Here is a 27,618-nt window from a genome sequence, read left to right as displayed (position 1 = left end):
TCCTTGGCAAATACCGGTGTAAGTAGTGCTCTATTTTTCCTGAAACCTGTTCTGTCTGTGTTAGAGGAACAGGTTGTGTCTGAGTTAAGCTTGAGGGAGGAAATAATTCCACCTCCTTCAACCTTGCTCTCTAGAAGTAGCTCTGTGTTGGATGATGTAGGTAGTCAGTTGCATATTTCCCATTAGGCCCATTTGGGGCCCGCATATGCTTTTGCCGCGCTCTCTGGCCTATCTGACCTAATCGAAATGCACTTGCCTCAGTCAGCTGACTCCTTACTATCGCCCTCCTGCTCCTTTGGAATCTCCCATCGTACCTTCAGTGTCTCTTTTGCTAACACCTCCTCCTCCTCTATTGATCTCTCTGTGGGGGTACCCCAGGGCTCTGTCCTGGGACCCCTTCTCTTTTCTCTCTACACACTCTCTCTAGGTGACCTAATCACATCTTTTGGGTTTAAATATCACCTCTATGCTGACGACACACAAATTTACCTTTCAACCCCTGACCTTACACCTGCTATACAGACCAAAGTTTCTGAATGCCTCTCTGGAATATCATCCTGGATGGCCATCCGCCGACTGAAACTTAACATGGCAAAAACATAGCTCCTTATACTTCCTCCCAAACCTGGCCCTACTACATCCTTCCACATTGCTATTGAAAATACGATCATTCACCCAGTAGCCCAAGCACGCTGCCTAGGGGTCACACTTGATTCCTCTCTCTCATTCTCCTCTCATATTCAAAACGTTTCTAAAACTTGTCGCTTTTTCCTCCGCAATATCACAAAGATACGCCCTTTCCTCTGTTACTCAACTGCTAAAACTCTGACTCAGGCCCTCATTCTCTCCCGTCTCGATTACTGCAACCTCCTGCTGTCCGGCCTTCCTACCTCTCACCTGTCTCCCCTACAATCTATCCTAAACACTGCTGCCAGAATCACTCTACTCTTTCCTAAATCTGTCTCAGCGTCTCCCCTGCTGAAATCCCTCTCCTGGCTTCCGATTAAATCGCGTATCTCACACTCAATTCTACTGCTCACTTTTAAAGCTTTACATTCTTCTGCCCCTCCTTACATCTCAGCCCTAATTTCTCGCTATGCACCATCCAGACTCTTGCGTTCTTCTCAAGGAAGTCTTCTTACTACCCCCTTTGTATCTAAAGCCCTCTCCCGCCTTAAACCTTTCTCACTTTCTGCCCCACACCTCTGGAATGCCCTTCCCCTCAATACCCGACTAGCCCCCTCGCTATCCACCTTTAAGACCCACCTTAAGACACATCTGCTTAAAGAAGCATATGAATAGCACTGGATAATCATGGACACATGACACAAAGCTTGGCCCCCTGCAGACGCACTTACTAGTATTCCCTCCTACTGTCTCTGTACGTTCTCCCTACCTACCAATTAGATTGTAAGCTCCTCGGAGCAGGGACTCCTTCCTTAATGTTACTTTTACAGTATGTCTGAAGCACTTATTCCCATGATCTGTTATTTATATTTGTTATTTATATGACATGTATTACTACTGTGAAGCGCTATGTACATTTTATGGCGCTATACAAATAAAGACATACATACATACATACATCCCAGTGTCAAATGACGCCGCGCGATATCACCAACGTGGCGTATCGTGATGTCAAATTACGTTGCGTTTCATGGCAACGCGCTGCTGTGCGACGTCACGTTGGTGGCATCTGCGGTGTCATTTGACGCTGGGTTTCCAAAAGGAGCAGGAGGGCGACAGCAAGGAGGCAGCCGACTCAGGCAAGTGCCATGGGGCAGCGGATTTTGAAATCCGCTGCTGTAGGTGGCAGAAGTGGCTGGCCTCAGTGGCCTGGGCTGCGCCCTGGAACACTAGGTACAGGGAATGAGAGAAACTAAATGTGTAGAAGTTTAACCCTCCTTGAAATTAATTGACACAGTATTGCTATTATTATTCTATTATGAATATACTGCTATATAATTTATATAATAGACGCAGAGATCGTAGAGAAGAGTCCGGGTCACAGAGGCCAGGCACCACCAGCCCAGGGACTGGACACACAGAGACAGGGGTCAGTCCAGTCAGTCATAGTTAATGGATAAAATACAAGTTTTACTAAGTAAATAATGTATAAATGTTTGACTACTAGAGCAGCATTCGCCTAACCCCTCCACAATCAAACCCTGCCTACAACACAATGGCTTAGATTATGACTGCACCCCTATTTACAGATGAAACTGTCGGTTTTGGCACAGATTCTGAGGAATTCCATGAAAATGCCTGGAATAATCCTCAGCACAGTCCATAGACGCTGTAATGGCCCATCGGATTCACGCTGTGTGAATGCTACCGGGCTGGGAGTCCCATTCAAATGCAGGGACCCCCGCTGCTGTGTTAATCCGATGGGCCATTATAGCATGCCATGGACTGTGCTGCAGAGGGTTTGCAAGATGTATGTGGATTTTCCTCACACGCTGGGCCAGAATCTACAGTTTCATCTGTATATACTCCTCCGATAACAAATCCGTTTGCGGATTCACATCCAGTTTGCGGATTCCGATTTAGTATGCAAATTCAGATTCAGTGCGCGGATTTTCAGTGATAGACAAAAAAAAAAAATGCATTTTTGAGAAAAGTTCGCCCATCTTTACCCCCCACCTGAGTGACGAAAAAGATTAGCCTTTAGAAAACAAGCATTTCAATTATAATGTATGTGTGAAAATCATAGATAAGCAGAAGAAAAGTACAATAATTTATGGTAACCACTGTTAGATGGATTCAGTAGTCTGATTTTAGATCAGGTGGATTTTTCTCAATGCTGTTTTGAAGATACAGTAGTTATGCAAAGCGACCTTCTTATCACGCACCTCCTAGTGTCAAATGTATCAAAGTACTGTCGTTTGCTCCAATTTAGTTGTCTGTGTGTGTCAGCTTGTGAATTGGGCAGTGTTAGATGCAAGGCAGGAATTACATGACACACATATTGCAATGAATTGTATTTGTATCACATTCTGTACATCATTTATTTTCCCCCTTTCTGTGTATGTAAATCCCCATAGCTAACAACCCGTGTCAAATGGAATTTGATTAGCAAGCAGTTTAGATTTGACAAAGATGCAAGCATATCATTCACTGCATTACAGTAACGTATACTTTTCTTTTGTCTGATACATAGAGGTTGCCTGGAAAAATTATGCTGGAAAAAGCCAAATAGAAAATTGTGGTATGTTTGTCATTTGTGTTACTGTGCCATGTTAAATACTGTATGATAAAGCCACCTTGCCAGCCTATGCCACTGTTCACTGACCATCCACACCTTTATAAGCGTATTTATAAATGGATGACAAGCAATGGACTGGCAGGTGATGAGGACATTCATTTTTCCATCAGAGGGCTCACTGGGACAATAATCGAGCCACTACTGTAATGAAACAGTGCATGGTTAGAATTTGTTTACTTTCATAAAATGACATGATAATCATTTTCTGGAATTCTCACTTTTATGGGTTTCTCCATCTGTCCAGGAAATATGAATACTGGATCTGGTTCAACCTGCTCTAATTTAGGCAAGGCAGATACAGTATGCATCTTAGCTGGCAATGGATAGAAGACTGGATATGAAGGAATAAATAAGGAAAACAAAAGACGCTTCCAGCACTAGCCGTGCTTCCGGTACAGAGTTATCATTGTTACCAATATAATTACCAAACAAGATGGTGTTCTCAATGTAATTAAAGCTTTTGCCAAAGGTCTTCTTCTTTTATACTGTAGATGTAGAAATAATTCTCAATCCCACTTCCAGATGTTATTTGTTGATGCAAGGTTATTCTCATATCCAGTAGAATATGATATAAACCCCATAATCGAAGTATGAAGGTACAGGTGGTATGGAGGAGTACAACTAGTTATTTAGTCAAGCAAAAGTGCTGCAAAAAAAGTGCTGCTAGGGAAGTGTGCTAAAACCTGCTACAGAAATCAAATGATGTTCAGTATATTAAAACTCATCAAAAATGGCATTGAGTTGAATTAAAAAAATAATAATACAGTAATGTAGTAAGTATTATCTAATACTACAGAACTGATATATTAAAGAAAAAAAACACATGTACTGTAGGATATTGCCTGGATTGCACCTTTAAGTGGCATTCGCTTCTAATTTCACTGTCCAACTAAGAAAATATTAGAGATGCAGAAATATCGATTATGTCTCTAGGCTTATAGGACCAGCTTTAAAGTTGGTCTATGACTCAATACAAAATGTTTTGCATCCAATGTAAAGTCAAACAATAGGAATAAAATGGTTTTCAAACCACTGTGTACATTAGGTATCACCCAAAGGGGTAGGTGTCTTGTTAAAGTGTACAGTAGACAAAAGAAAAGGTGTACCTCGCTCTAACTCTGAATATGCGTTCTGTGTGCTGGCGGGGAACTATAATGAAATGAACACTATGGTAGATAGATCATGTCAAAGGGGCACGATCCACACAAAGAATCCCTTTATAAGGCGCACCACAGACCAAATGTTTATAGTTTAATTATCGGTCTTACCCGGGTTATACACTAACTATTAAAATAATCTTTATTAATATTGCTATAATGAATTTAAAAAACTTCAATAACATCCAGAAGTCAGTTGATGTTAATCTAAAAGTAGTGAGTAGATCACATCAAAATATAATATAATAGTGTGTCATATACAGTACATGTGTTGAATGGACATAAACCCGTAGTAATTCTCTATTGGGTTTTTAGTAATTCTCTATTGGGTTCTAAATCTTAGTAAGTATGTCACACCACACCACAGCTCCACAGGGCTACTCCCACAGTACATAATGTGGTGATGTGATTTGGAATAACCCCTGGCTAGAAAGCTGTCTTTCATTTCCTTAGCTTGTTGTTTGAAGGTGCTCAAATCTGAGGGCTTTGAGCACCTTCAAACAACAAGCTAAGGAAATGAAAGACAACTTTCTAGCCAGGGGTTATTCCAAATCACAATTGAAAAAAGCCTATCATAGGGCGATAAATACACCGAGAGATAAGCTGTTAATGGACAAATTGAAGGTTAATAGTAGTAAGGAGATTAGATGCATCAGCACATATAATGGACAATGGAAAGAGATCAATGAGATCCTGGAAAAAACCTGGCACCTACTCATGGGTGACGATGATTTGAAACTGGTTTTAAGAAATAAACCATCAGTAGTATGGAGGAGATCTAAGAACATTTGTGATCTCCTCGTACATAGCCGCTAGACCAGACAAAGAAATAAAAAACAAAATACGTGGCTAAAAGTAAAGGGTTTCTATAAATGCCATAATTGCAAGGCATGTGATTATATGAAGGAGAGCAAAACATTCACTAATTGGAACAACACTAAAACCTTTACTATGAAGGGATTTATGAACTGTCAAAGTACAGGAGTGATATACTTGATCACCTGTACCTGCTGAGCTAAATATGTGGGGAAGACAAAAAGAGAACTAAGAAGGAGAGCCTTAGAACATCTAGGCTCCATTAGAAACCAATAGGACACCCCAGTCTCTAGGCATGTACGTGAAAAACATGCAGGAGATGTCAATACATTAAGCTTTCAAGGCATTGACCACATAGCCCCTAGCATCCGTAGGGGTAATTGGGATAGTCTACTCCTACTCCTCCAGCGTGAGGCCAAGTGGATTTACCTTTTACATACCCAAAATCCCACAGGTATAAATGAAGGCTTTGTATATACTCCATTCCTTTAATATAAATTCACCCTAGATTTGCCCACTATAGATGGTTGAACGGGCATTATATTAAGGTATGGGAATAAATACTGATATATCCCTAAACCTTTGGTCCGAATTTGGTGTTCTTACCTTGTAACAGAGATAATAAAGATTGATCACTAAACATTGCTTATGAGATTATAGGACTACCATTTACATTTGTGTTATAAATAGGTAGATAGAGTGTGCAGGACATACTTACTAAGATTTAGAGATCACTCTAAAAACCCAATAGAGAATTACTATGGGTTTATGTCCATTCAACACATGTACTGTATATGACACACTATTATATTATATGTTGATGTGATCTACTCACTACTTTTAGATTAACATCTACTGACTTCTGGATGTTATTGAAGTTTTTTAAATTAATTATAACAATATTAATAAAGATTATTTTAATAGTTAGTGTATAACCCGGGTAAGACCGATAATTATACTATAAACATTTGGTCTGTGGTGCGCCTTATAAAGGGATTCTTTGTGTGGATCGTGCCCCTTTGACACGATCTATCTACCATAGTATTCATAAAGTGTACAGTACTATCATAAAACTGTCTGAGAATTTCTTGAGGTTTGCATATGAGCTAAATTGGACCTTTTCGACCAAAATGTTATTGAGTTTATAAGGGCATAAATAACCATCATCCATCCAAATAATTTGCCCTCTCCTATGGTGGCCTTTCTTTCTCCCACACTTCCTGATTGCAGGGGTGGAGGCGTGCGGCTCCTCCTCTCCTCAATCTGCCATTACCAAGCCCTCACTATTTCTCCATCTTTTCCTTCCTTTGAGGCTCACACTGTCCAGCTTTTTTCTCCTCTCCCTTTTTTCTCCTAGACAGCGGTCATAAATCGCCCACCTATCTCTACTCATCCCCCTTCTGTCTTTCTCACACACTTTGAATCCTGTCTCTCCCTTCTCTCCTCTGACTCCCGTTCTTCTCCATGGGACTTCAAATGCCATATTGATGACCCCTCTGTCCCTTGGGCTTCTCGCTTTCTCTCTCTAACCTCTTCTTTTGGCCTTCAACAGTGGACTGCAGCCAGCACCCACAAGGACTGCCATGACCTGGACCTGGTTTTCACAAAAAAAACTTTTCTCTCTCCGATTCCTCCATTTCTCCCTTTCCTCTCTCTGACCATCATTTCATCTCATTTTCTCTCTCTCCCTTCTCTCCTTCTTCACCTCCATCTACCCTTCATTTCTGCAGAGATCTGCGCTCTATTAATCTTCCAGCTTTGGATTCCACTTTGTGCTGCCCCCTCTCCTCCCTTACAGACTCTGACAACCTGGTCATAAACTACAACTCGGCCCTACTCTCCTCTCTTGATCTAAATGACTTGCTTTTTCTTTGCTGTTCTGGCTCTTCCAACCCCAGACCCTAGCTAAATTGCCACACACACGCATGCTGCATTCCTGCACTCGCTCCTCTGAACTCTTCTGGAGGAAATCTCATACTCTCCCTGACTACCTTCACTACAAATTTATCCTATCCTGTTTCAACTCTGTCCTCTCCCAGGCTAAACAAACCTACTTTTCATCACTAATCAACCCTCACAAGTTAAGCCCACGCCAACTCTTCTCTGTCTTTGACTTCACTACTCAGACCACTGTTACCTGTTTTTCTTCTCCCATTTCACCTCAGGACTTTGCTGACTATTTCAATGCATATCATTCACTGCATTACAGTACAGTATACTTTTCTTTTGTCTGATACATAGAGGTTAGCTGGAAAAATTATGCTGGAAAAATATAGATAGAAAATTGTGGCATGTTTGTCACCTGTGTTACTGTATGTGTCATGCTATGGTGAAATCTTATCGACTAGACATCCCCTCTTTATCCTCCTCACGTTCTACACCTCATCTTCCTAACTCTCCTCCTGCCTTCCTTGACTCTTTCTCCTCAGTCACAGAGGAGGAAGTGCCCCTTCTTCCACTTTCCCTCTTGACCCCATTCCCTCAAACCTCTAGCTCCTACTCTAATCCGTACACTCACACATATTTTCAACTCCTCCCTCTACTCTGCTACCTTTCCAACACCCTTCAAGCATGCAACAGTTATACCTGTACTCAAAAACAGCAAGCTTGACCCTACCTGTCTCTCCAACTATTGCCTTTTACCTCTAAACTCCTTGAACACCTTGTTTTTTCTCACTTCCTCCATTTTCTTACTACCTATTCTATCCTAGATCCTCTACAATCTGGTTTCCGCACTGCTTATTCCACAGAATCAGTCCTCGCTAAAATAAATAATGATCTCCATGTTGCCAAAGACAAAGATCTAATGATCTCTTCTCATACAACTCGACCTCTCTGCAGCCTTTGATACTGAGGATCATCCTGTTCTCCTTCACATTTTCTATACTCTTGGTATCCATAACAGAGCTCTATCCTAGATTTCCTCTTTCTTCTCCCATCGTACTTTCAGTGTCTTGTTTACCAACTCCTCTTCCTCCTCTGTTGATCTCTCTGCGCGGGTACCCTAGAGCGCAAACGTTTGCTGCTGCGCCCCCCTGTCTTGCCTGCCCCGGTGCTCGAACCCCCCCCTAGCTTGCAGCTGCGTCAAATGACGCTGCGGGGTCAAGTCACGTCACCCGCTGTGCCATTTGATGTGGGTGATGTCACATACATACATAACCGAATGATAAAAATGGTGGCCAAAGCAGAATTTTTGGTAAATAATACTCTTTTGTTATTCATACCTTTAATTGAATGTTGCTAAACAAGAGCATTTCATGTATAAAGCACTTTTATGTTAGTACAATAAATGGAATCACAGCATGCCTATATTTCTCCAGGGCCAATTTAGCTGTCATAACTATTTATAATATAATTAGTACACATGTACAAAGACTCTTGCTTGGTTTTATGATGACCTCTGTTTTTTTTTGGTTTCTCTTAGTTATAGGGTATAAGATGCAATACTGTATCTTCATCAAAGTTAACCCTGTTAGTGCTTGAAGAGGCGGCAAAACTTTAAAGATGTGACTCTTGAGTTTGTAAACTCTCCCTAGCAGGGTCTCACTACCTCTTTGTATCTCTTTGTCCTCACCTGTATGTAATGGTTTATGTTTTTGTAATACATATAACTTTGTACCACATCGTACCGCACGGCGGAAGATGTCGGAGCTTCACAAATAAATGGTAATAATAATGTGTGCTGTTTAATAATAATAATGTTACAATTTTTTCTAAACTGCTTAATTCACTCTACTATGACAGCAATTGTAAAATCAAGTTCTGGAAATTCTGCATTTGAACTCTTAGGGGCCTATCAAAAGTGTGAATAGAAGTTTGTTTTGATGCATTGCTCCATTTTCTGTATACGTTTGCATAAAATGTAAGAAAGATTCCTACAGTTGATGCAAATTGTTAGCCAGAAAAGTGTATGCCACTTTAGAATGGGCTGATTTTTTTTTTTTTTACGCAGACAGTATACAAGCTGAAACAGTTACTCATGCATCATGTAAATCTTTCCTAACTCTTATTACACTTTCTAAATCACAGACAGACGCACATTGTGAAAAACTAGAGCAAAGACCTCGCTATAATGATGAAAACTATGCGATTTCCATCAATTTTGCTTCCCCTAAATCTGCCCTATTGTACCCCAAGTAAATTACCCTATTTCATCCGCTGTAAATTTAATCTACAATTTCTTCCAAGGGTAATTGAATTCTAATGTATGATAGAGAAAGAATAAAATGCATTCTGTCTGTATTTACACAAAGACTCAATTTCTGCTTCTATTTAACTAGAAATTACGCTGACTAATAAATTGCCCACCAATTTGGGAGGAGCGCAGGGTTTTTGTATTTGTTTTATATCACGTAAAACCAAACAATATAATGCTAATAATACTAGGGAACATAATAACCCATTTGTTTCAGGATTATTTCAGCTGCTTTAAAAAAAAGTGAAAAAACAAATTGTTAAAATAATAAATATATAAATAATAATATACTATTTTCATTAACCTGCTGCGATTTGTGCTACTTTATCAGAAAATCATCCCTATTGGATATTGCAAGAAAATACAATCTCACCATGGATAATTCACAGATATTTATGTAATGGTTAGTATTTTTCCACTGAATACAAGAACAGCAGGGGCAATTACTGTGCTTGGTTTTCTTAACCAACCAGTGTTACTCCCAGGTATTATGTATAAAACGTATTCTAACTTTAGCAATGTGCAGAAGCAAAACACAACTATAGATTCATAAAGACAACAAAGCCTAAAAAACACAAAAATAAAATATAAAAAAATAACAATAAAAGCATTCTTAAACTGTACTCTTGTTTTAATTTATGTTGATCAGTGTTTTTCAACCAGGGTTCGGGTTCCTGGGCACCCTTAAAGGGTTCCCTGCAATTTTCAGGTAATTTGAAAATTGTACCGCCTACAGAAGAATTTACAATGCATCTGATCTCAGCCATGCTATTAGAGAGGGTTGGGTTTCTTCAGAATTTCTCATAGGGCTCCTTAACCAAACAATTGCTTCTCTAAGATGTCTTTCCTCCTTGGCATTGTGTTAATACACACCTGAATGCTCCAGACCAGCAAACTGCTAAAACTTCGGCTTTTATTGAGGTGGTCACACTTGCTGATGATCAATTAATCAAGGGCATTTGATTAGCAGCACCTGTCTGCTACTTAGCATCTTAATTCCTATGGGGAAGCAGTAAGGGTGTACTTAGTTTTTCACACATGGCTTCTCCATTTTGGCTTTTTTTTAAAATAAATCATGACACGGTGTAATATGTCATGTGTTGTTGTTCATCTGAGGTTGTATTTACCTAATTTTAAGACCTGCTAAGGAACAGATGATTGTTATTATGTCCTGATATGTAAAACCATAGAATTCAAAGAGGGTGTACTTTCTTTTTCACACAACTGTATATCGATATGTTAAAACTAGATTGACTAAACTTTATAGTTTTATTTACTACATTTTTTTAAATATAATTTGATGGCTGCCCAATTAGAATATCTAAGCCCTGTTATATAAATGAACACAAATAAAGTATTCATCACTGCTGGTGTACCGCTATATAATGGATAATTGAAGTAGGTATATTATAATCTGAGCATAAAACGAAAATTTGAGTATGTGCATTTCAAAGCATATGGCCCATATTTACTAAGCAGTTTTCTGCCATAAGACACCTTCTGGTGCTGGAAGACAAACAACTTACAGTGCATTAACTTGAATAGGCTGTAAGGTAGGTACCTTCCAGTGCAGGAAGGTGCATCTTGGGTGCCTCTGAACTCTCTCTTAACTTACACTGTACAGAGGAAGGAGTGGACTGAGAGGGCTCAGATTCATGCGACTGACTCTTTGAGTTTGTGTTTTCTGTGCACTTTGCCGCTGAATTGATGGAAAGAAACACAACATATGAACAAACAAAGATGAAGATGTACAGTGCTACCAGAATCTTCAGTAGGTACTGGCAGCAGGAACGGCCACTGGGGCACAGCAAGGACGGTGACCAGCAAGATGATGAGGAGGAAGGAACAGAAGAGAAGGAGGAGGAGCAGCAGGAAGACTGGTGAGCAGAACAGAAACTTCTCATGCTATACTCCTTTGTGAAGGCTGCACTTTGAGCATGCAAGAATGAGAAAAGAACAAAGAATATAAAGGGCAGCAGAGAATGATATGCAACACAAACAGCATAACAAAAATCCTGAGCATAAGATGTACAGTAATGGGTGTTTGGAAGAGGATAGAGGAGTGATGTCATGTTTAAATCTCAAACTAATATTTCTGTTCAGATGCCAGTGCTATTTGCTTTTCAGTTGAATGTACAATATCACAGTGACACGCTCAAGCTGTAAATCCTCCCATTGACATTTCTCAAATGCTGAACTGATGCCCATGGGCAAAACTTGATTAATATATATTGATACATTAATATAGAGATAAAAAAACACTGGTACTGAAGGGGTGCTATATGGGAACTATCAGACTGAACAATATTTAAACAGGAATCACATAATGATGCACTCAAAGACCTCAACAGAGTAATAATAATAATAATAATAAAATATAACTTTAAATCTAATAATAAAGAGCAAACACTTATGGAGAAAACTAAATGGTTAAAAAAGTATTAAATTGTAGCTGTGACTATGTGTTCAACACAGTGGACACTAGTATGTGAACTGCGTTTATTGAAACTGATAGTGTATGACGGTCTGGGTCATTTAAAAAAAGCATCATGTTTGTGAGGAAACTGCAATGCTAAGCCCCCGTGGGTAGTAGTGATAAATGTGCAAGGTGAACTGGTTAGTATATATACAGTGATAAAGAAAAATAGACTAAAGCATGGAGTTGTACTCTCTAGAACTGTGCTCCCGATTAAGATTACCACAGACCATTATACTCTTCGAGTATATATTCTTTGTTTTGTTGAACGAAACGCGAGTCAGGTACTGTATCAGTGATGTCAGATATTGATGTTACTAGCGCGACTGAAACACAGGTCTCAGAAACATACAAACTAGTATATGATCATTGTTAATATTAGTATACAACAGGGCTACTACCAGCCACTGCAGTTTAATATATGGTTACATGGCACAGTTATAAGGGAGTACCACTGACAGAGATAGCTCTAGTGCAGTTCTGCTATTTAGTAGAATATATAGCCACCGATAGAGTGGTCTGTGTCTCCGCTCATCGCTCATAGACCACAGTGCTTTGGTCAACTCAATAGGTGACTATTATCGGTTTGCACCCACAGTATGCCCTGCCGTAAGTATTTACATTTTTCTGGTACTGCAGGTAATATTATATATTATATGTAGGGTAAACCTCTAGGACTACCTAATCTTATGGCTATGCCCTACAAGTCGTATTTTGACCTTCAATGTGAGCCGACCACTAGGTATGACTTAGCAGTCACGTTTACACTGCTCTGCGATCCGAAAACATATAGCGTGCGTTTATATAGACTGATATTACGATACTACTACACAGAACAATGATGGTGGACTGTCCCCAATATATTTTATATGTTTACCACAATTAAGATTGCTTTTATATATCTGTCCATTTAGTTATCCACTACCGATTCGAGACAGTCTGCCCCCTAGCCCTAGAGCAATCCATTGCCTAACTCATCCCCATTTCTAAAATAATTACTCAGCCCAGCTACATATACTAAAAACAGTTCATAGTTGGGGTTACCATGTGCAGCCAATTTGGGGCCTTCCTGCGTTTTTCCTTGCTACAAAATTTAATTTAATGTACACACATTTAACATTTTTGGGGAATTTGAAGAATAATACAGTTATGAAGTGTAGTACCAAACATAGAATATGATCAATGATAACCAGATTAAATTATGAGGCCACAAATTAAATTTACGACAAGCAGCAGCCATACTGAAGTTTGCTAAATTATTAAAAAATGTCTATTGCTGGCATTCATTTTCATTCAATGCCAGCAATTTAATTTGGCAAAAACTACGGACAGCAGGTTCAGTTAACATAAAAAATGGAAAACTGCACAAATAATACATTTGGTAAAGGAAATTAATTTTGCCTCTTAAATGCAAATGAAATAAAATAATGTGACTATATCAAATATAATGCATGTGTGCATTACTCAGAATTGCTGACTGAAGGCAGAGCTGAACTATAATTTACAATCAATGTGTTAGAGATGCTTGTGGCAATCACTAATGTACAAGAAGTCAGTAGGAGTAGAGGGGTGAGGAAAATGTGCCTGTGGTCAGCACCCATAGGCAGGAAGATTACTCATCATTTCATACATATCCTATTTAAGGGTTTATTCCATATTCGATGTAGTGGCCAATTGTTATCCATCTAAATTGCCTACTGACTGGGAAGAATAAATCCCTTAATCCCACTTGAAGGTTGCCTATTTATGACGTCCTCCCTCGTCAACACCTATCAACGGCTTGAAAATGCTTCTTATGCGCTTAATAGTCTGCGGCAGCGGCTGTAATTACCCTGCTACTTCTCTCTGTTAGATATATTTTTTGCCATAATAGTTTTAACTCCCATTTGTTTAAAGCAGCAATCTTGCTTTCCTGTTTTTAAATTTTATTTTGCTTTATGAGATTGAAGCAGGAGGTCTCCAGAGCTGAACGGTGTCCATTTCCGCTCTGGGAATCCCTGACATCCCGAGATACTTACCACTTTGGCAAGGCCAGACCGAGCCTTCCGCCATCTTTGGGTGTCCTCACCACTCGGATCTCCACAGCAGTGGAGCTTCGGCGCCATTTGTGGGTGTGCCTTGTGCGATCACCATTTCTAGGGAGTGCTCACCACTCCAGTGCCATTTGTAGAGGCTCCGTCACCGTTTGTGGGGGCGTCTCGCGCTGCCGCCGCTTCGGCACCGTGTGCGGGCGCATGTAATGCTAAGCTTCGCTACAAGCAGCCAGGACTCATTTTTAGATTTCCCGCCGTTCGCCGAAGGTTTGGGGGGGGGTGGTGTCCTGGCTACTTGCAGCTGGGCTGGGTGTACTGTGCACGTTCTCGCGTGGCATTGAGGCAGCGGCCACACAGGGTGCCCTGCAGCTTGGTTGAATCCGATCAGTGAGGGAAGGCGGAGGGCAGCGGGGTGACTTGCAAGGTTGGCATAGGGCAAGTGCCAGACCGCTCCTTAATCTGGTACTGTCTGTACAGGGTGCCAGTAGAAGCTCCGGCGGTGTTGTGTGGGGCTATCGACATAGTGGCTTAAATGTCCCGCACCACACGGGCCAATAGGAAGTAATGACGTCATCCCTTGTGGCTTCATATTGGCCTGTGTGCCCGGGTTTTAAACCTGCAAAGCTGCTACCGGCACCCACTATGGTGTATCTCGGGAAGCTGAGGGTTCCGGAGCTGAAATGCATGGGATTCAGATCCAGAGACTCCCTGCTTCCCACCTATTAAAACTCCCACATGCTCCTTTAATAAAGATTTAAACTTTGAAGTTAATTTGTGCTTTCTTTTCTGATTTTTGTGGTTATAGGTAAACGAGCAAGAATCAGATTATTGCTGTCCCTCTAAAATCTGTAGTATAATATACTGTATATACTGTAGGTAAATACTTAACTGTTTATCAAATTGGGTGTTGCATTGGGTATTTTTGTCTTTTGTTGTATACATTTGGGCACACCCAATAGCACATATATATATACTAATGGGGCGGCCGTTATTCGAACACTTCACGCGGTAATTTTTGCGGGAAAACATGATCACAATGGGGACAAAATTCGCTGTGTTTAAAGAAATGACGACGGCGCATTAGATGCCTAAATCAGGGACCCCTGCTGTGTGAATGCTACCGGCGTCTGCCTTTGTGTAATAGATGCGCAGTAAGACAGTCTGAATCAGTCACTCTAACTGTGCGCCTCTCACAGGCGATCGCGGGGGTTTTATTAAAATTCTAAAATTACAGTTTTGTAGCAGGGGGTCTCCGAAGCTGAACCACATTGATTTCAGGTCCGGGGACCCCCTACTTCCCGAGTTACAGGCCCCGTTATGGGGTGACGGTACACCCGCCATGTTAAAATCCTGTGGGATCGAATCTAAACAATGCAGAGGGATACCGGCACCCTATAACAGGGCCTGTATCTCAGGAAGTAGGGGATCCCCAAGGCTGAAATCAACTTTGTTTAGCTCGGAAGACCCCCTGCTCCCCCACACTAGTATCAAACACCGCCCCCCCCTCCAAATATAAAATCATTACCTTAGCGGGTAGCTGCTAAGGTAATGAAGCTGCTTACATTTTATTTTTATCCATAGTGTGCGTGAGCAGGGGGTCTCCTGAGCTGAACAAAGTTGATTTCAGGTCCGGGGACCCCCTACTTCCAGAGTTACAGGCCCAGTTATGGGGTGCCGGTATCCCCGCCATGTTAAAATTGTGGGTCACGTGACCGCGAGACTAGAGGGATACGGGCACCCCATAACGGGGCCTGTATCTCAGGAAGTAGGGGGTCCCCGAGGCTGAAATAAACTTTGCTCATTTCAGGAGAACCCCTGCTCACGCACACAATAAATAAAACTTAAAAATGTAAGCAGCTTCATTACCTTAGCGGAGTGATGATCAACGGGAAGCGCAAACATGTGGAAACAAAAAATATATCTAATGGTGCAATATTGTTATATAACAGGTAAGTTGGGGGTGGTCCCGTGGGGTCCGTCGGCGGAGCACTGCTGTAGTAGATAGTGGGGGCTGCACACCAATTCCAATAAAAACTGCTTTATTAGGTGGTCATCAAAGGTATAGTACAAACACTCTGACGCGTTTCAGGACTGTTGTCCCTTTATCAAAGAGTAACTGCGCGTCTGCTGAGTTCTCCATTATGTAGTATAGCTCCCGCCCCCAACCATGACGTCACACGCTCTGTTTCTATCACGTGATTTGGTGAGACCTCTCTCCCATTGGATGCCCTATCGGCCAATCGCGCAAGGCAGGAGTGAATAATTAAGTTGTTAGAATAGCATTGGAGCCACAGACTCTTGCTCCCGCCTCCCCTGGTGACGTCACACACTCTATGGATATCGAGTGTTTGTATAGTATAGCCTGCTTTTAGAATAATGTATAAGCTAATAGAGTATATAATAGGGAAATCTGGGCAAAGCTAAGGAGTATAAGGCACAATGGAGATACTCAGAGTAAAACAAAACACAGAATAAGTGTAATGTTCTGGATTTATGCCCTTGGGACGTTGGCACCCAGGGGCATGAATCTAGACTGGGAACTCAAACATTTTTTGGATTAAAAACTAGAATGGTTATGTAAAATGTACGAGCATTTGATATACAGGTTATTATTATTTTTATATGTCTACGCTATTCATATGTTGGTATGGTATATAGAATATTGGCAAAATATATCAGAGAGATATATCTGAGAGAATGTTTGTAACAATACAATAGGTCATGGCTCTTTACATATATATATATAATAATATGTTCAACCTCATGAATTGCTTCTTGTACATGCCATAGATACGGTCATATATATACTCTGAATTGTATCACAGTGTTTCCCTCTTGACTACAATAATAGATCAATAACATAATTGGTTCAAGTTCATATGAACAGTCAAATGATTAATATCATTAGAGGGTTGATCCTAATGAGCAGTTGAATGATACTGTATCAGTAGGAATATACAAGATATTCCATATGAAATACTTCTATAATTGATATGTATTGTTCACAAGCTAATATTTCATCATGTCCAATATATATATCTTCCATCTCATTAGCATGTTTTTAAACGTTGCGCTTTACTATATTTTTTTAATTTATACTGTATTTATCTGTTCAGTATATGTTTTTAATGTCACTTATTCTGTGTTTTGTTTTACTCTGAGTATCTCCATTGTGCCTTATACTCCTTAGCTTTGCCCAGATTTCCCTATTATATACTCTATTAGCTTATACATTATTCTAAAAGCAGGCTATACTATACAAACACTCGATATCCATAGAGTGTGTGACGTCACCAGGGGAGGCGGGAGCAAGAGTCTGTGGCTCCAATGCTATTCTAACAACTTAATTATTCACTCCTGCCTTGCGCGATTGGCCGACAGGGCATCCAATGGGAGAGAGGTCTCACCAAATCACGCGATAGAAACAGAGCGTGTGACGTCACGGTTGGGGGCGGGAGCTATACTACATAATGGAGAACTCAGCAGACGCGCAGTTACTCTTTGATAAAGGGACAACAGTCCTGAAACGCGTCAGAGTGTTTGTACTATACCTTTGATGACCACCTAATAAAGCAGTTTTTATTGGAATTGGTGTGCAGCCCCCACTATCTACTACAGCAGTGCTCCGCCGACGGACCCCACGGGACCACCCCCAACTTACCTGAGATGCAGGCGTGATGCACGCACTACTCTGAGCAGCTGTTCCATTGAGGCTCCATCAAGCATTCATGGGTATGTACTTTGGTTTTCTGGGGATGTAGACAGTGCCTTTATGGTATATATAGAGTTCTGTATTTGTCCTCCAGTTATACCTGTACACCTATTATTGTTTTATACTATATAGAGCCTCATACAGCCTAATACATGCTCCCATGACCAGATATATGCCTATTGAGACTCCAATCAAGTCATTTACACACACAGCTGAGCCCTGAGGATTGGGATTATTTCCCATACATACAACTTGTTATATAACAGGTAGGGTGTCTTCTCAAGGTCTAAGGATAATATACTCACAAAAGTGAGGGTGAATCAGTGTTCGTAATGGTATCTTTAAGTTGTGCCTCTTCCGTTATGAGGAATCAACTTCAGCAATGGTGTACAGATGAGTCCCTTTAAATGGTTAAACACAGAGAACCAAACATAGTGCGATCTGGATAAAGCTGTATTACAATGGTAAGTATATTACAATACACTCACATGATGTATGATGTTTTTAGGTATTTAGATACACAATCGATCTCGCCTCCGGTTTCTTTCAACTTTCTGTTTCCCCTCTACTCGGCGTGCGTCTCACAGCTGCGTTCCAGCAGATGCGGATGTGACGTAAGCCAGCCTGGAAGGTTCCGGTTGGCGAGGTGGCTGTGGATCACCTTCACTCTACGCGTTTCACCTTTCTCGGTTTCTTCAGCAAAGCATTTGTAACTGTATTTTGCAGCTTGGTGTGCAAATGTGTTTGCAATAGTTTATTTCAGGGGGGGAGGGGGCTTGCTTTTTAATAGTGGCTTTTTGTTGGTTAGATTTTGTTGATTGATGGTAATTTATTTCTGTTTACTTGTTTTGTTTCTAGGATTTGAATAGTGAATTGTGTAATTGATTTGGATTGTATTGTAATTGATTTGTGAATGGATTGATTGATGGTATTTTATTTGTTTTATTTTATTTAGAGCATTGCTTGGCATACTGTAGTGTACAGTACACGAGGCACAGATTATTTGCATCATGTACTGTACACATTGTAAAATTACATTTTTGGATAGCCATTTGTTAGATATTGATTTGCCAACTGTACTGTACTGTAGGTGCTGTGTTCTTGGGAGATGAGATTTATTTTTATTTGCATTGTGCTGTTTTTATTTGGAGATGTTACTGTATGTGTCAGAATGTATTTGGGTATTTATTTTATTATGCTAGTTAATGTGTTTAATAATGGGCCAAATAATCTACTATCCATATCTGGATAATAGTTATTTGGTCCATTAATGTAATGTATGTGTGTTTGGTGGTGCGGGGGGGGGGGTGATTTATTTAAATGTACTGTACTGTTTAGTCCATGTTTTAGTTTTTTTTACACACAGGGTTAGCACCTGTGCCTTAACCCCTTCATTGCCTTAGCGGGCATTGCATGGCCGCTAAGGTAATGAAGCTGCTTACATTTTTAATTTTTATTTATTGTGTGCGTGAGCAGAGGGTCTCCTGAAATGAGCAAAGTTTATTTCAGCCTCGGGGACCCCCTACTTAGCAGCTACCCGCTAAGGTAATGATTTTTTATTTGATGGGGGGGGAGGGGGTGTTTAATACTTGTGTGGGGGAGCAGGGTGTCTTCCGAGCTAAACAAAGTTGATTTCAGCCTTGGGGACCCCCCTACTTCCCAAGATACAGGCTCTGTTATGGGGTGCCATGTATCCCTCTGCATTGTTTAGATTCGATCCCACAGGATTTTAACATGGAGGGTGTACTGGCACCCCATAACGGGGCCTGTAACTCGGGAAGTAGGGGGTCCCCGGACCTGAAATCAATGTGGTTCAGCTTCGGAGACCCCCTGCTACAAAACTGTAATTTTAGAATTTTAATAAAACCCCCGCAATCGCCTGTGAGAGGCGCGCAGTTAGAGTGACTGATTCAGACTCTCTCACTGCGCGTCTATTACACAAAGGCAGACGCCGGTAGCATTCACACAGCAGGGGTCCCTGCTTTGGGCATCTAGTGCGTCGCGGTCATTTCAACAAAATTAACGCGCCAAAAGCGGGGAGAATTAGGGGATTATATCGACTTCCAATTCGAGATCCGTTCGAATAACGGCCACCCCATCAGTATATATATATGTGTGTGATGTGGTGGGTGTTGGGGTTAGAGCTTGCAGGGATGTACAATATGAATGCTTTGACCAGAGGATTTAAAAAGGAATACAAAAATAAGTTGGATTTTCTTAGGGGTGTTCATATTCTTGTATTCCCCGCTCACCCCTCCCCACCCCCTAAAAAACCCCAATTTAAAATCTTAAGAAGTTACTATTAGTACTATTATAAATTCAAATATATACAAACTAGTGGTAATCTCTGATGAATTTTGTCAGGTCTTGATTATGTGGCTTCTAATTTAGCCATTAAAGTCAGGAAATACTTCTACATATCACTACAGATTGTACCTAATGTACTATTATTTCCAGCATTGGTAATTAGTCATATGATTTAGACTTGGGCTATATCCTTGCCATATTTTCTAAAAAGAAACCTACATGTAAAATTTTGGCATGTCTCTTTATGAGAAGACAAGCATGTATTGTCTTCATATTTTATTTCTAATAGGGCAAGAATGTAGACATTAATAATTCCAACGCAGTTACATATATGAGGTTGGAAAAAGGCACATGTCCATCAAGTTAAACTTATGCTAAATTTAGTCGACAGATACATTATCCTATATTTATACTTACAGTATATTGATCCAGAGGAAGAACACTCAATGGCTTATTCTATAGCCACTGAAGAGGTTACATAGGCCCTTTTAAGACGAAAATCCCCATTGACTTCAATGGAGATTTTTCGTCCCAATCTGTCACTTTGGTGGATATAGTACTAAGTACTATAGTACTAAGGCAATTTAAGAGCTAAAGTGAGGCAAGGTGAGAAATTGTCACTTTGTACCTATCTGCTTCAATGTATCAAGGCATTTGCAATTTGGTCCCATGTGCAAAAGTTTGTGATTTGGGGAAATTCTGTATGAGGTGTTACCTGGCACACACAAACATTTTGCACCTACTTTACAGTACCTTGCTTACATTTTTCCATTTTATTTGCACAAAAAATAATCTGTAGGTTTTAGGCAACAAACTCTGCCAACAAACCTTACAAGTGGACCAACAGAGAGAAAATGATGCAGTTGCATCCAAATACATTTATCTTTGCATTGTTAGAGCTCACCCTCCGTTTTAAGATGATAAAAAAAAACTTGACATATAGATGAACTCAAAAGTAGAGAAATCAAATAACTTCTTATAACTTTAAGCAGTAATTGTAAAACTTTAGGCCTCAATGGCAATGTGTAAGATATACATGAGACACGGCATCTGAACAGATCAACAAATCAAATAAACGCTTAGATGACCAAATACATCACAACTATGCTCTCTACAGATGGCAATATATTTCATTCTCCTAAAAAAATTTCTAATATTTACTTACAGTTTGTGAATATTAGGTGCTCATTTAAAGTTATAAGGTTTAAAGTGAAGATTAATGAAGACAATCTCCAATTTCTTGTTGAAGCTTTAATTCAAACTTAAAATGTAGCATATAAAATCACAACCCTTCCTATCCACCAAAAATGTGATCCATAACTTGCCCTTTTACAGTACATACATATATTGAGTATCAGTCAATAATGGATTTCTGATCAATGGCAGTTGAACATTTTATTTTAATTGAATAATTATTCTACTACTGACCAATTTACAACACAGCAATGTCACACAGTTTCTACTTTCATCTTACCTTTCACATCTTCATCTTCAATTGTGGTATTTGTGCTCTCAGTTGACTCCTGTTGACACGTAAACACATACATGGATTAAAGGATACAGTAACTACAGATTCAATATGCTAATACTCATATTTACATGAATAGCTTTAACCAAGTCCCTAATATCTGAGGTCTCAGAAACAAACAGTTTAAATGTAACACCTTTTACTTGCAACAAGGAAAAGAAAAAATAACAATGACACATAGGGGTTTATTCATTAAACTAAAATGGTGCCATTCAGGACACTATTGCATGGAAACGCCCATTGACCTCAAAGGGAGTTTCTGTGTTACAGTGCCCCAATCGCAGTTTAATGAATAACCTACATCATTCTTTCACTGATGGGCAGATTGACAAACAAAATGTTGATACTAAAGCATTGAATTATTGACACATACTGTAGACAGCAGAACAATTAACAAAAAACACCGGACATACGTACATTATTTCGATAGCATTCAGGTTTGACACCTTTCCAAATTTGATTTAGAAAGTCATTAAGGGTTTAAAATGTCTGCTCCCTATGCTCTAGTTTGAAGTTTGACATGGAAGAATATACATTATTTTATTGTCATACTGTATGTTTACTGAATTTTTGTGCTAAATTGCAATACAATATCACATTGTGCCACTTCTAGTTCCTCTTATTCTATTACTAAAGGCAAAGGAAGGAGGTGGCCAGAAACACATCCGCCAGTTGTCATGCCATTGATTTAGAAAATCGTTTTTATTTTAGTTTGGCAAAATCATAAGGTTACTGTAAAATCAGAAGCAATAACGCGGTGAACTACGAAATGGATTTGACACTGCGTGGAGTTGTTCATGCAAGGAGGGCACTATTTCCTCCTTATTAAAGCTTTGAGTTGGACTGCCCTGGAGGTTCCTTACATTGGACGCAGGATGGGCACGTGGCACTGCTGTGTTCCATTTGTTAATGTCAGCCTGATACATCAATTTCGATGTCTGCACTTGCACTCCAATATCACAATAAATACTAAATGTGTCCTGGGAAGCGCATGTTGGCCATTTTAAGGGGTTTCAAAAAAGTATAGAAAGGAACATACTTGGCTCGAGTTTATTTGTGATATTTATGAGAAGAAATATAACCCATAAGCACTTCTGAATGCAGCATTAAATAAAAGTACATTACATCTATCAGAAATACCAATATACTGTATGTATTCAGTATTTATAAGTACTTGTACCCTTTATATATTCCACAGTAGTTGGTACAATTCTTTTGTGGATACATGTAGTAGTTCCAAGATCATTATTCTCATTTATGATTGCTATTTTTGTAAATGTTATTCATATTTGCATGAATCCTTTTGATACAACATAAGGGAGCATCTTGCCGTTTATATCACATGGTGCTGTGTTGCAGCTACTCTTAAATACAGGTAATTATTCTATCAAAGTGCTTGAGCTTGAATTTGCTCAATGGTCTGCAACAACATGGAGTGTCACACAGGAGACCATGATTGGTGAGTGGGTAGTATGGGGTAACTATAGCAATGTTTTTATTATTTTATGACATTTAGACTGCATGAAAAAGGAAAATCTAGGGCATTATGACTTGATTGTTTTTTGTTGTATATACTGTATTTGGTCAATAAAAGCAGTACATAGAATTCAGATAACCGATCTAACAAGTTGATGTCTGGTGTTATGCAGAAACTAGATTTCATATTATTTACTTACTAATCAGAGTTAGATAATAACAGAGAATGGCACAAAACCAGATGTGGAGGAGAAAGAACTTCCACAGTAGCAAAAGTGTACAATAACACAATAGTACTAGGAATAGCAACACATTTATTTTTAGTACAGTAGTTGAAGACATTGAAGACATTGCCCTTCATAATTTTAGTTTCATAAACTCATCTTGAATTTAAGGTATTATTTGTAAATACAAAAACATGTACAGAACTTCTCACACAGACAACATTAGTACAATAAAAATAGGATTTTAAACATTATGCCAAAAGTGTTCCAGAAAAGTCTGTCAGATAGAATATATATGACGATACAATAAAACAATCCTCTTATGGTTGACAAAGTATGCCAAAATGGCAAAAGTGTCAGTGATGTCACTTTATAGAGCCAATTTAACCATTGTTACTATTTAGCAGACCACAGATATTTAAATATAGAAAAAAAGGAGTAAACAACGAATAATGTGTACAAGACCAGTCACCTTGTAGTCACTTTCATTGTTTAAAGCCAGGACTAATGGAAGGAAGAAAATAACGACATGTATATTTTCTCCACCAGCCACAGACAAAGCATGACCAAAAACAAGTAATAAATAGGAACAGAGCAAATAATACAGAAAAGCCAAATGTACAAAATAAATAGATATCACTAAATGGTATTCTCTTTTTAACACACTTTTAAAGTATAAGTACTGTACATTACAAAAATGGTTTTGGTACATGCATCTAAGCACAGAAACTGCATATTAATTATGGATACAAAAAAAAAAAATAATAACAGGAACAGGCGTACATTTATGGATAATAAAGTTTTGTTGGATAAACTGTATTTTTAGAAGTTTGCTGCTTTAAAACCCTACAGAAACACACACATATTTGACAAAAGATACATATAAAGCACTGAAGCAATAACAGTTAGAACCCACAGCACATGTCATTGTGTATTCATAGATAAGGGATGCTTGCCAATGCACAAATAGTAAAAGGAAAAGGCATACACAGAGGTTATGAAGGCAGACAGCGCTCCTTGAAAACATTACTACAAACTGTCCTTGCAATGCTGGCATAGCTATTGTTAATGAATAGCACATATATATATACAATACATGCTTACAATATAAAGGAAGCCATGCAAAAATCACAAGAGATGTACATGAAAAGACAAAATCCAAGCTAATGTACTATGACTTGTCTACCTTTATTGTTGTTTATAGAGTGTAACAATTCTCTAGTCTAGTGTATCCAACCAGAGGTCATCGCGGTGTAGTAATCTACCATTCTCCTATAAATGGCAACCATTGTGATAATGATGTCGATAGGCTAAAAAATGTACAAGCAGATATCTCTCGAGTGCTACAGGATACACATGGAAATAATTACTGCCGAATGCATGGAGATGCTTGTTAACTTGCTACATTAACTAAAATGTGTATTTTTAAAACAAGTAGTGGGATGGAGTGGCCTGATAATGAAATGGCCTCTTAAACAGGAAACTCTGGTTCAGATGAGAGCCAGGAACATTTTCTGGTACCATAAATTATCTTTGAGGACAAGCAAGCTGTCAAACTTTCTCTCCTGTCCTCATTCTCCATTAATTAAATAGATTATCCAGTTAACTCTAAAAATACATGTTGTTTTAGATTTGTTAAGCTGCCCATTTTGGTAACCAATAGATAGATTATATTTTAAGTAGGTTGCTCCCTTATTTTCTTTCAGGAAACTCATAGCGCTTTTCAAAAAGTTTGAAACTTTTTTTTTTACATTTTCTTAAACACTGTAAAAAGAACAGAGACCTGATAATGTAATTTTATTACAGTATTTCATAGACATGTTTCAAGGTTCTGGTCTATTATGTCCTCACTGGAATCAATTTGTTTAATTTGGGGATTTTTTTTCTGGTAAACTTGGTACGGTTTCTTATCTGGTACAAAGCTGAGAAACAAGCTAAAATAAATGGATCAAAAATAAATAAATGCAAATTAAGTTGTTTGTCCCTTTTCATTTTATTAACTGTAGAATTCTATTTTATTGGTATTATATTGAGCCCTGTGTTGCAGGGTCTCTGATGAACCTCACGGAGCCCTTCTGTTGTAATAAAACATGTGAAATCTAAAAACTTTGGGTTCAGTTTCAGCACTGCCATTGTCCATACTGACAACTATTATAGTGATCTGAAAGAGTTTGTATCTTAAGTGGCCGTTAAACTATTGTTGTTTCATAATCAGTCCTTTTTTTGGTCAACAAGATGCACTTTTTGTTTTTATCATAATCGTGTGTCATTGTAGTTTTTAATTTAGAACTCTTTCTAAGGGATTCTTAAAATGTCTAGTACAAACAAGTTGAACCATATAGCATACATGGCACATATGCAAATAAAATCATATTTAATGAAAAATAGCCATGGGGTGCCAACGTTTCAGTCCCTAGGGACCTTCCTCCAGACCAAAGAAGTCACAGAGGGACCAAAACGTTGGCACCCAATGGCTATTGTTTATTGAATATGATTATTATTTGATCCCGCATGTGTGTCTAGTGTTGAGGTTCCCTTTCTCTATACTTGTATTAGTCTCAACATGTCTGCCATTGTAAATTTTCTAGTAACTATTTTACAACTTAACGCAGATTATATAAACTTTGGTAACATCAAACTCAACATAGTGTTTGCAGTTAAATATTTTCCCTAATAAATAAAGGACCACAATATTTTGTAGTATTTTCCTTTGCCATATTTGGACTTAATTATAATGGGCTTTTACTGAAAGGGACACTACACCATGGTCTAGCACAGTGCCACAGCATCGTGGTTTCACTCAGAAGACAGTTTAGCATTCAGAAGACTGTCAACTTAAGTCAGAATATTCTCATTTGTAGCTGTAAAAGATCTGCAAAGTACTGTGGGTTGGGCTGAAAGCCTATTTCCATGGTTTAATATAAACATCATCGCCATCTTATGACATGGGATATACAAACCAGTATTTATTCCCATTTACATAGCTCAGCACCTCAAATGTCTCAAAACATGAGTTGCAAAGGAGATGACAAGCTCAAAACACCTGAATCAACAATAATATCTTAACTTGTCATCTCATGGAGTGATTTAACATATACTTAGGGATATTTATATCATTACATTTTGTTGCTGCTGTGGACTTTTCATGTCTGTACAGTTCATTTATTCTCTAGCAATTTAAGTTTAATAATTAAGTCAAGTTTCAGTTGAAGTTGAAATAAAGTAAAAATACATTACAGCAGAAATGTTTTCATATGTTTAATCTACCAGCACGTTAAAAGAGTGTTTCAAAATATGAACATGCAAACAAAATGAAAGGCACATTTTTTTTAAGGGCAAATTCATAGCACAATGGGAGTCAATTTTTTAAAGGCAAGTCATGTGGAGAATCCAAAGTTTCCATGCAGAAAACATAAAACGTGATATAAAAAAACAACAACTTAGAACAATACAATAAAAAGGTGGAAATGGCCTGTAAACCCTGTCTTAATAGTAACTGTAAAGACCAAGAATGTTTCTGTGATATATGACCCATTAGCACAGTTTTGAAGTGATGAAAGGCGTCTATCCGTTATGTCTCTATATAGGACAGGAAAACACGGGGTAGAATCTATATGGATACTAGCTGCAAGATGTACTTATTTCTCTTTGGGGGTTATTCACTAAAAAGTAAGATGTTAGTGGTCAATAATAACTGTTCAAGTGTGTGATCTTTAAAATGGCTAAAGGCTATGTCAGTTTAGTGAATATCGCCCTTTGATTCTTGCAATGGGTACAAATCTTGACAAAAGCACTTGCTGGTGAAATGTGAACTTTATAAAGCAAGATGGAGTTGATTCTTTCCGAATACCTTATTTCCATCAGTGGGGTTGTGGATTACTGTAGTTTGGGGCTCCTGAGTGAGAACAAAATGGAGAGAAAAACAGTACCTATTGGTAAGAACAGTTGCACAAGCTTGACGGAGAGCAAAAAGAGCCGACTACATACGGACGCTAAAGCAACTTTGGTTAACTGTCGCTGACCGAAGACCAAATCTGCAGGACAGGTCGTCTTACCTACAAGAACAGCATGCAAAGACCTTATTCATGATTAGTGTGTAGATGCAGAGATCTGAATAAACATGGAAAGGGAATTGCATATTTGTTTTAATGTAAAAAATGAATGCCAAAGTAATTCTGTCAACATTGTACATTTTTGAATGGTCACCTAATTGCAGAAAGACATGTTCAATCAAATGCGTAATCTGCTGTCTTAATGCCTTAAAAAAAAAGCTTTAAGTATACAGTATACTTATTGTTTTAGCCAAGTAACTAAATTGAATTGTGTGGCTAGATAAAATATATATTTAAACAGTATGTTTGTCAATTTAGGACATATTTTTTTCATGTATTTGTGTCAAAACAGACAATTTACCCTCGTCTGAATTTAT

General features: G+C 38.9%; 1 protein-coding gene across 20 annotated transcripts in view; it reads right to left on the bottom strand.

Moving 5' to 3' along the window:
• CAMK2D (calcium/calmodulin dependent protein kinase II delta) overlaps nt 1-27,618 on the bottom strand; it is a 332,892-nt gene that overhangs the window by 11,801 nt on the left and 293,473 nt on the right. For 11 of the 20 annotated variants that reach the window (XM_075616662.1, XM_075616594.1, XM_075616558.1 and 8 more), the window contains one exon: nt 21,436-21,484. In XM_075616662.1, the coding sequence (XP_075472777.1) occupies nt 21,436-21,484 (49 nt within the window). Of the gene's footprint in view, nt 1-11,048; nt 11,133-21,435; nt 21,485-27,039; nt 27,085-27,618 lie in introns of all 20 variants that reach the window. The other 9 variants (XM_075616549.1, XM_075616503.1, XM_075616534.1 and 6 more) reach the window with 2 other exon arrangements.

The sequence above is a fragment of the Ascaphus truei genome, chromosome 1 (assembly GCF_040206685.1).
Source record: "Ascaphus truei isolate aAscTru1 chromosome 1, aAscTru1.hap1, whole genome shotgun sequence".
NCBI classification, from domain to species: domain Eukaryota; kingdom Metazoa; phylum Chordata; class Amphibia; order Anura; family Ascaphidae; genus Ascaphus; species Ascaphus truei.
Note: the sequence above shows the minus strand (reverse complement) of the source record. Positions and strands in the feature narration are given on the sequence as shown.